Genomic DNA, 10,049 nt, shown 5'->3' with positions numbered 1-10,049 from the left:
GAGGTATCCCATGTTGATTTTAATGCCTCATCCACTGGCCCCCCCAACTCGGATGGGCTTGCATTCTGTACCTTCAAAATGGAATAGGGATTCGTCAACACCGATAGCCAATAGGGATTGCATGCGGAGTTATGAAAGGGGAATAAACTGTTTTCTACGAACTTAGGGACCAAGGACCGGTCAAATCTAGGAATTGGATGCTCTTTGTTCGTGGGACTTCCCTCAATTATTCCAATAATGCACTGTCAATGAAAGCTACTTAAAACCAATACACAGGCAAAAATATGCTAAGCATTGCGGATGGAATTTGTGTACTTATTATTACCAAAGATGTCTCAAAGACTCAAAATCATACCCCCTTCTCCCTTTCAAATTGTGTACCTAACGCAACTTGTGGAGCAGGATATTTCCACCACAGCCTCCTCCTTATGGATATCCCTCCTGACTAGATGCTTGGCACATGCAAATGGCTTGTCGAGCCACTCTCTTGATATATACTCAATGCGCCTCAAAATATCAACTCGTTATCTTTTCCGTTTGGAATATTTACTGGGTTGGCATGATGAAATGACCATGTGCTCCAAAAAAATTATTGTCAAGCGATGGATACTTTGGTTAGCCAAACGGATCAGTCTTCAACAACCAAATCTATGCCCCTATCTACATTTATATTTTGTAGTTAAATCACGTTGTACTTTGTATTATTTTAAGGTTGGTATGCAACAATCCATCCACCGGTTACAGCCCCACTGCCACCGGAGAAAAGAGGGGAAATAAAAGGGTCCCTGAACAGAGAAAGATGCGCCACTTGTGCTGCGGACACACGGAATTATTTGGATCGGGACCCTCCAAGATGATAAAAAGAAGAGCAAAAAAAACGGTACCACCCAGAAACTGTTGGACATTTGCGGAACGGGAAAACAAGAGAGAACGGGAATAGCTCCCAAAGGACAAAACAGCCTTTATACCCCGTCTTGGTTCCATCCCGTTGGGCACCGGCAGGATCAAGAAAATATCACTTTCCTGAAAGTTACAAATGAAGCCCGGTTCCCTATTCCTGTGGCGATGGTGGAACAGTGATAAATGGGGGTCTTAATGAGCCCTTGAAGAGGCACCCCACGTTGGTATGGTGGTTGATAATAAGGGAGAAAATGGCCCAACATCCAAGGAGTCCCATCCAAGAGATATATTCAGATAATGCTGAGGGAAATGAGATAATTCTCAGGAGGCAGGGAAAGAGAATTACATTAAAGCAAAGGAAAGACCATATCACATATAAATATAATGAATAGACTCCCAGGCCCGCAAGGCTCAGGGAAAAATTAAAATTTACAAAGAGGGGTTGGGGTTGGGGTTCGGGGGTTGTGGTCCTGACTCCTAACATAACTGTACTTCACTTCTTTTATGTCTTCCCTTTGTTCATGTGAACAACTAAAAATAAAAAGACTAGGCCGTTGGAAAATCCAAGAGCAACAGGCTGACGTGGAGGGAGAAATGAGGATTTCTTCTGTTTGTATATCCAACATGTGAGCTGAGGCCTGCGGAGAGTGACGAACGAGGCCGTTTTCACGTGAAATTGTGGTGTCGGACCTTGATGGGTAGGCCCTTCGGAAAATCGACGAATGGGAAGGCAAAAGCCTGATCCTTATCAACCAACTCCCAGTTGTAGTTGAGAACCAAATGGTGGATGAACACCGCCATTTCCAGTTTGGCCAATTCAGAGCCCGCACATAGCCGTGGTCCTCCCCCAAATGGCATGAAGTTTTGATTCGTGGCTGTGCTCCAGCTGCTCGAATTTCCTCGGTTACCATTATTCTGCTACCACACACCCCCAAAAGAAAAAAAAAATATATCATTGAGGTTCCAGAGAGGCTTTTTAGCACATATACATGTATATCAGTACTCCCCTATCCTTTTCTCATGCGCCCCTTTGATTGCCCCAACACATGCGTCACACGCTAAAATCCCTTTACATGAACGTTTTTCTTAGGCAAAAGGGGCCATGGAAAAAGGGTTTTTCAACTAACATAATAATGTTTCTTTTTAAAAAAAAAAATATATCAAACGAATGTTTTATTAGAAGTATTTTCAACTCACACTATTATATTTCCAAGGAATGTTTTATAGAGTAAACCACAAGTATAAGGCATTTACGGTTGGAGAGAGAGAGAGAGAGAGAGAGAGAGAGAGAGAGAGAGAGAGAGAGAGGAACATGATCATAAGATTAATTATGTGCGAAGCATTATTTGGATGGTGGCCGAGAGCATATAATAGAGTGTGTTCAGTTATGGAATTTATGTTGGACCAGTTAGTGACAGGGGCAGGCAGAGAAAGCACTCATGCACGTGCACGTGAGAACCCCACAGCCACATGGGGCTTTAATCATCTCAAAACCCCACCCTCTCCCCACACGCCCCTGAGAGGAAAAGCTGTGCGTTGATCACATCTCTCGGTTCCCACCTCCGTACCATAGCATCCTTGATAATGACAGTTCAGCATATTGCAAAAATTCAATTTTTGCTCGCATTTTGCCTACACCTATCATTCCCTTTTTCCTACTCTTTCTCCTCTGTTTTCTCTTGCTCGGCTTGTAATTTTACATCATATTAAATTCTTTCTTTTATAATTTTGCTTGGAATTTGTTTGCTGAGGTCGATTTTTAGCCATATCCTATCCATATGTTACGGAACTTAAATCCTATCACTTCAACATCGAAAATAAAAACTTGTCGGCATGAAAAAGATACATGATCTAAGTAATAACCCAAGTAAATTCAGATAAAAATTAATGAAAAAAAAAAAAAAACATTTGGGTTTGGACCATGGTTGATAAATAGCTTTAACCTCCTCACCCACGAGTGTCATCATGAGAAAGAAGAGGAGGAGCATACCTTTAGACCCATCTAAACACCTGTATGCACCGTCCAATCATTATAACCATTAATCCATTTTATTTTATTTTATATTTTTTAATTATTTAAAAACCTAGATAATGCATTATGAATTTTTTTAAAAAAAGAAAAAGAAAAAGAAATCGTAATAGTGTACGTACTCACCTTTCTTTGAGTTCACAATATGTGAAGACATAAAAAAAATTAATTTTGACAACGCATTTTGGTATTCTTTTTTTGGAAGTATAATTTTGATATAGAATTGAATTTTAGCATAATTTAATTTAATTATAATTCAATTTTTATAAGGCAATTACAGCTAAAGGCCGTGCTTCATACCATAGATCATGACTTTGTTTGTCCTCCTTTTGATGATATGACTTAGTAGGAAATATGTTAAATCCAAAATTTTTCAAAGAAAATGAAGGAAAGAGGAAAAACGATGGTAACAATAAAGGTGTATGTTGTTGAAGTTGAAGTTTTGAACTAAGGAAAGAACTGACCTGCCATCTCCAAGGATTGAATTGTTGAGGTTGGTCGAAAAGGGAAGGATCCAAGTGCACTGCTGCAATCACCGGAAGCACTTTCCACCCACATGGAATGTCATACCCTTTATCAAATTTTGAAGAAAAAAAGCACACAAATTAATTACAATTTTAATAACTCGAAACAGTGTGTCTGCAGATTCCTGCGAGAAAATTACACATTTCAATTCAATTCTCCTACCTTTGTACCGGACATCTTTCAGGGCCTTTCTGTGTAGAAACCTAACCACATTTCCAAGCCTCAGTGTCTCACTAATAACCTTCACATGCCATTACAGAATGTTTTTATATGGAACAATCTCAAACAGAACCCTTTGTTTTTTTGTTTTGATGGAAAAGATGGTGAAGAGAGCTTACACATTGAGTGAATTCCATTTTCTTGTAGTCTTCCCAACTCAATTCTAACTCTCCTGATTGCTTCTTGGCCCTGGAAATTTCAAGGTGTTCTTCCTGAATGTAGAGGAGAGAACATTATGATGATTTAAGAGAAGGGGTGTCTATTATTAATAAAGAATAAATGTAGAAGAGTGGAGGGATGGTTGTATGATGCTTACTCTTAGCTGTTGAACGGCGTTGGGACAGCCTTCCAAGAAGTAGATAGCTAAAGCTATTGCCACTGATGAAGTTTCATGGCCAGCAAAGAGCAAGCTCAGTACCAAGTCCAGGATTTGCTCAGTTGAAAGGTTGGAATGCTTCAGCACCCATCCAAGAAGATCGTCATCCTCCATATTCTCAAACCCTCCTCCCCTCAGTTTCTGAATCCTCTCTTCCATCTTCAGCTCGATAAATTTTAAGATGGTGGACCGAGACTGTTGAGCAGAAACACAAAACCAGAAGATTTGTCAAATGGGTTGTTTGGAGTTTCTTCATATTTCATAATTTTCATGTAAATTTAAGTTATTCACTTTACCGACTATTTCCTTTTTAGCTCTACTTCATCCCTTACCTGTAGGGCTTTTCTGTATGCAGTTCCAGGGAAATTCAAAGGAGCCGATACCACTCCTTTCATGAAAGTAACATACTCTTTCTTAAGCTGCTCAGTCTCCGGCTTTCCGGGATCCAAGCTCATGATATGTTTTGCCATCAGATTGAAGGTAAACTGTGAAATTGGTCCTCAATCAGCTAAGCATTCCTTAAAAAACTATTCATATCCAACTATAAACGTTTAAATTGTTTCTGAGAATGTAAATTTGGAGAAAGGATAAAAAAAGTCTTACCTTCTTAGCTTCATCTTGAGCAGAAAATGTACAATTCTCCTTCCAAGAGCTTAGAACAAGCAAAGTGTGCTTCACCACCTCTGGTAGGAGATGAGTCCTAAGCCTGCCATGGCTCAAGAAGTTGAGGGAGATGGTTCTCATGTCTCTATGCATGTCTCCAACTAAAACCAGCATGGACCATTTCCCAAGAATTCCACCTATGCTTCTGGGATAGCTGCATTCAAACAATTTTCCTTCGTTCTGTAGTATGAATCTGTTCAGCCCAGAATCCGCTGAGACTATGGTTGGCTCGCCAAACAGATTGGACTTGTAGATTTCTCCGAACCTGCAGATTTAACTGAACCCCGATCAGGAAAGGGAAAAGGGAGAAGGTACAAGAATCTTGGGTTCAATTTGGTTTCGACGGCTTACCTTGATATGTGTTGCTCCATGAAGTCTCCTATTGAAGTGGCCGAGTACGGCTTTAAATAGCCGATGGTTTCACCCAGAAAAGGCCAACCCGTGTTTCCCGGAGGTAGATTAAGTCCGCTTTGCTTTCTTTTGATCAGATTGAGAATCACAAGGGGAACTGAGATTGACGCAAGGAGGAGGAGAAAAAACTCCAAGTCAGACATGATGGAGACTCTCTCTCTCACTCAGCGACTCACCCACTCACCCTCTGACATACAAAATTCTCTCTTCCTCTGACACCGGCTACTTGGTGTAAGCAAAAACGAAATCAAACATCTACCTTTCCCTGGTTCTCCCCATCTGTTGAAAAGAAAGGAGGGTTCATTTTCTGCACCTTTAAACGTCGCTTAAGCAACCCAAGGTACCAAAACTTAATGAAAGCTATCAAGTCAATATCCTTCTTTTATAGTGTTTTTTTTCTGTCGTTTTGTGGGAAATGTAATACGATTGATTACCCACAAAAAAACATATGTATTTTTAATTTTGAAAGCTTGGTCTTATTTGCAGAGAAAATACCTATTCCAAATAACCCAATTGTTTAGACCAAAGGTCAAAGGCATTGCTTTTGCCCCCGAAAATCAGAATGGAGAGGGGCTCTCTCTCCCCCTACAGCCTCCAATACCAAATCCCATGCATTTTTTCTAGAAAAAGAAAGGGGTAAATGGTCAACTCTGATATTTTAAGTAGCAGATTACAAAATCAGAGTAGATTGCATGCTTCTTCTCTGTTTTTATTTTTATGTTTTTCTTCCCCACACGATGTCGACAAACCATAATTGGATTTTCATGTCCCAAATGGATAGTCAAAATTAAACGCCCAAGATCTCCGCAAAACAGGGAAGTGGTTCGAAGGCACAAATCATCCTCCTCTGCTCCCAAAACAAATCATACAGAGCCCATACGGAGTCCCTCGTTTCTGGGTACCTTCTCAAACTAATGCATGCGTAATTCAGCAATGTAAATGCCCTAAATTCAATGGCCGACCCACTTATAATCAACCCCAGCATTATTGTGATGTCGGTGGCCACAAGTGTTATGCAATGACCAATTAACTATGGGCCAAAAAGAAATGAACGAAAAATGGACCATCCATGAAGGCTTATTTAGAATGGATGATTCACAATGCTTTTTCCCTACAAGGAAACCCCCCACCCCCACTTTCCATTTCCACCATTACTCTTCTTAAACCACCATTTCTTTACCATTCCTCATTTTCAGTAAGGAAATTAGATCCCAACCCTAAAAGATCTCTGCCCATTGCATCACATATTTAAATAAAAACCAGAAAAATTCGCCAGGTGGAGAGTCCAGAGACACCACAAACTGCCAATAATGTTTCAGAAGTGCATTGTATCTTCGTTGTCTCGGGCATTGGTCAACAACCACACTTGTTTTCTTCACAATTATCCCAAAAAAAATATATATATATATTCATTAAAAATCAGGCAGCAACGGCCATAATGCAACACACTATTGAAGTATTGATTGATAACGGCATCAGTGTTCACGCACTCAATCATCATAGATGAATAGGAGTCGGTCAAGGAAGAAAATTATGGTCTGAGGGTAGATTTTATGCTCAAAATCTTTGATTAATGGCAGGTGGTGACAAAGAGACATCGCTTCTTGGTTGAAAACTTAAAAGATTACGTGACACAATTCGTTAAAAATGTATTGTCACTTGTCAAGATGGACGTGCATTCAAATCGATTTGTAATCATGCATTTGACCGATTATTTGTCTTTGATGATTGCAAATCATCTGCAGTATCGACACATGCTAGCTTGAGCTGTTACTATGAGCAGTCTTATCTCGTTTGAAAAAACATCCATATACGCAAAATGGCGTAAGAACGTGAAGAAAAATACATCCATTACAAAATCGGTCTTATTGCATCCTTCCCCTTGTCTTTTTTTTCTTTTTCCAACCTGTCACGTACCTATGAATTCAAATATATTTTCAAAATATCATTTTGTATGGTCAATAGGTTTAGTGAGTAGTGGGAATTGGATCCATATCGTTGTAATGCAAATAATTCATAAAATTTTAATGATATGTTTGATTTCCAAAAAATATTAAAGAAAAAAAATAGTTTTTTTATATTTAATTTCACATTAAAAATATATATATGATTAAAATTAATTTGGGATTGATATATTTTTAAATTATTTAATCTTATTATTATAAAAAGATATAAATAAAATGAGTTAGAAAAAACATATAAAAGTAATTTATTAAATTTAAACTTATTTTTTATTTTATTTTCTTTCTTTTATATTTTTTTCTTAAATTATAATCTTATCAACAAAATAAGATAAATACATTAATTAAAACCCGCATAAATGAATTCAAATGAGCCAAAGGTCTACTTTTAATAAATACTTTGAATAAGTTGGCATAATTATGAAACAAAATACTTCAATTCAACTTTGAATCTTGTTCATGAGTTATGTTAAGAACTACTACAAAAACATTTTTGTAAAGGTTCAAAAATTTCTTTTATCATACGTGTTAGAAAAAATGAAAAAAAAATCTATAAAATGACCCCACGAGAACATAGGATAGATAACTATGCACCCATGGGCATATGAAAGGTATAGCTTGAGAGAAAGTAAACAAAATGTAAGTACAGAGCCGTTATGGGAGGGAGTCTGGGTCCGTCTCAGGCCGTCCGAGTCGGGAGGTGCCATTATTAGGATCCAAACTTCCAATCGTTGAATTATGGTGGTGGGGGGAATGGGTTTTCGAAAAGGGTAGTTATATTTATTTAGTAAAATAATGAAGCTATCCCTCTATGCCATGAGGACCATGACATGGCAAATTGTGGGATGTTGTGATTTGGGAGTGAGGACTGAGGAGTTTGCTTTGGACACGAAATATCCTCTGTTTCGACTTGTCTAATCACCCATCATTCAGCTTAGTGCCTTTATCCATATTGGCGTCAAAGCTGCACCACCATTTTAAAATTTGCTTTTAAAGCTGTACTGTTGCAGAGTTTATTTAAAAATAGATAAATTTAATATTAAACGTTAGCGGCGATGATTTTTTTTGGACGTAAAGATTTGAATTTGGGAGTTTTCTGTACAAAAATTTTGACTTGACTAGTTTGTATATGACAGCGTACCTGATTCCCTCAGTAATGATAATATGTAATAGCAGGAATTAAAATTTTGCCAAAAAAGAAGAAGATCATTTTATAGACAGGTATGGAATGTATGGACGTCCAAGATTCTTGAAATCCAAAAGCTGAGAGGTGAAATTTTGGAAGGGGAGCAGGGGCTAAATGGTAAGAGAGCTACAAAACCTTGGGGGTTTGAGGCAAACATCAGAATTTTGGGTCAAAGTACCCTTTTGACCGTAACAAAAAATCAACTTTAGCCATTTCTGAAACTATCATCCAAACTAGCATTAATAATTTATATTTAATAATAAATTTATTATTGAAACTAAAAATATATACTTTAATAATAAATTATTTATATTTATTATTAAGAATCTAATATTAATAATTTATTATTAAAGTATATATTTTTAATTTTAATAATAAATTGTAATTTAATAGTTTTTAATTAAATTTAAAAGTTAAAAAAAAATTATAATTGAAATCTACTATGACTTAAAAATTTACTATTATTTTGATAAATATAAATTTATCATAAAATAAATAAATTAAATATCGTAAATTAATAAATAATACAATTATATATATTATTTGTATGTTATATAAATTTATTATTTTAAGATTATTAATTTATTAATAAATAAAATATTTATTTATAATATTTTTTATTTATCAATTTATATTTGTTAAAATAATACTATATTCTTAAATTTAAATATAAATAATTTATTATTTAAGTATATTTTTTAAATTTTAATAATAAATTATAATTTAATAATTTTTAATTAAATTTTAAAAATTAACTAAAACCTTAATTGGTAATTGCAACTTTAATTCAAAAAATGAAACATCAATTAACAACTATGAACTAAAATGAACAAAATTGAAGCTCAATTGCCAAATAAGAATTTAACTAAAATGATAAAAAAAAAAAATATGTTTTAATGACACGGTTAAAAATAAGTTTCAAAAAATGATTACATCCTATATTTTTTTTTTTAAATAAATGGGTGACCCAAAACTCCTCTTTCTCTCTCTCCATCCTACCGACCATACCCATTTTTCCTTTCCTCCAACTCCGGCTGCTACTCATTGCCGGCCAACGACGTCATGCCGTCGGTGCCGCTCATGGCTCGACCTTGCATCATGATGCCCACGGTTGCCCCCATCAAGACCCACACCTCCATCTTCATTTTTTTTTAAATAACTTTTAAAAAATGATAATAATAAAAGACGAAGCAAAAGATGCAAAGAGGGTCAAAATCCACATTTCTTTTGGTTAAAGAGGATATTTTTAACCCAAACTTCAAGCATCATCTATAAAGCCTTTTTGGACATTTATTATGGGATTATCCAAACCCACGTGTGTGCATTATTGGGTTTCACGTGAATACTCATCTGGCAACATATCTTTCCCACAACTTTACCAAATCCACATGTATGTTGGGAGAAAGGAAAGAGGGAGTTTGTGTTAAAAATCATCCCTTTAACCAAACAAATGTGGGTTTTTCCTTTTTTTTGAATCTTCTGTTCAAGATGGCCTCTTTCTCTCTCATCCTTCATTTTTATTATTTTTAATTATTTTTTTTGAAGTTACTTAATAAAAAAAAAATTTGAAGATGGAGGTGAGGGTCTCGGTGGGGGCAACCGTGGGCATCGTCAACAAGGTCGATCCATGAGCTGCACCGACGGCATGACGTCGCTGGCCGCCAGTCAGTAACAGGAAGATTTGGAGAAAAGGAAAAATGGGTATGGTGGGTAGAATGGAGAGAGAGAAGACAAAAAGGGTAAGAAGGAACTCAGGAAGGGAGAAAGGGGTGGCCGATT

At 36.5% G+C, this 10,049-nt stretch overlaps 1 protein-coding gene across 2 annotated transcripts; it reads right to left on the bottom strand.

Moving 5' to 3' along the window:
* Positions 1-1,152: 1,152 nt before the first annotated feature.
* Positions 1,153-5,472, bottom strand: LOC117913676 (cytochrome P450 90B1). Of its 2 annotated transcripts, none has more exons than XM_034828721.1 (8): positions 5,064-5,472; positions 4,653-4,977; positions 4,382-4,534; positions 3,990-4,244; positions 3,793-3,885; positions 3,617-3,695; positions 3,394-3,500; positions 1,153-1,818 (listed from the first exon to the last, which is right to left on the bottom strand). In XM_034828721.1, exons 1-8 carry the CDS (start codon positions 5,264-5,266, stop codon positions 1,567-1,569), a joined length of 1,467 nt encoding a protein of 488 aa, XP_034684612.1. In that variant the 5' UTR covers positions 5,267-5,472; the 3' UTR covers positions 1,153-1,566. The 2 variants fall into 2 exon arrangements, with proteins under 2 accessions (XP_034684612.1, XP_034684614.1); XM_034828723.1 differs by having other exon boundaries at positions 1,153-1,815.
* Between the last annotated feature and the right edge of the window lie 4,577 nt (positions 5,473-10,049).

Source organism: Vitis riparia, chromosome 4 (genome assembly GCF_004353265.1).
Source record: "Vitis riparia cultivar Riparia Gloire de Montpellier isolate 1030 chromosome 4, EGFV_Vit.rip_1.0, whole genome shotgun sequence".
In the NCBI taxonomy this organism is placed as follows: Eukaryota; Viridiplantae; Streptophyta; class Magnoliopsida; order Vitales; family Vitaceae; genus Vitis; species Vitis riparia.
Note: the sequence above shows the minus strand (reverse complement) of the source record. Positions and strands in the feature narration are given on the sequence as shown.

Coding starts and splice junctions, on each gene's coding strand:
- LOC117913676 (XM_034828721.1), bottom strand. CDS start 5,266: ATGTCTGACTTGGAGTTTTTTCTCCTCCTCCTTGCGTCAATCTCAGTT. Junction 4,978..5,063: donor ATGGAGCAACACATATCAAG/GTAAGCCGTCGA, acceptor TTAAATCTGCAG/GTTCGGAGAAATCTACAAGT. Junction 4,245..4,381: donor CATACAGAAAAGCCCTACAG/GTAAGGGATGAA, acceptor TCTGCTCAACAG/TCTCGGTCCACCATCTTAAA.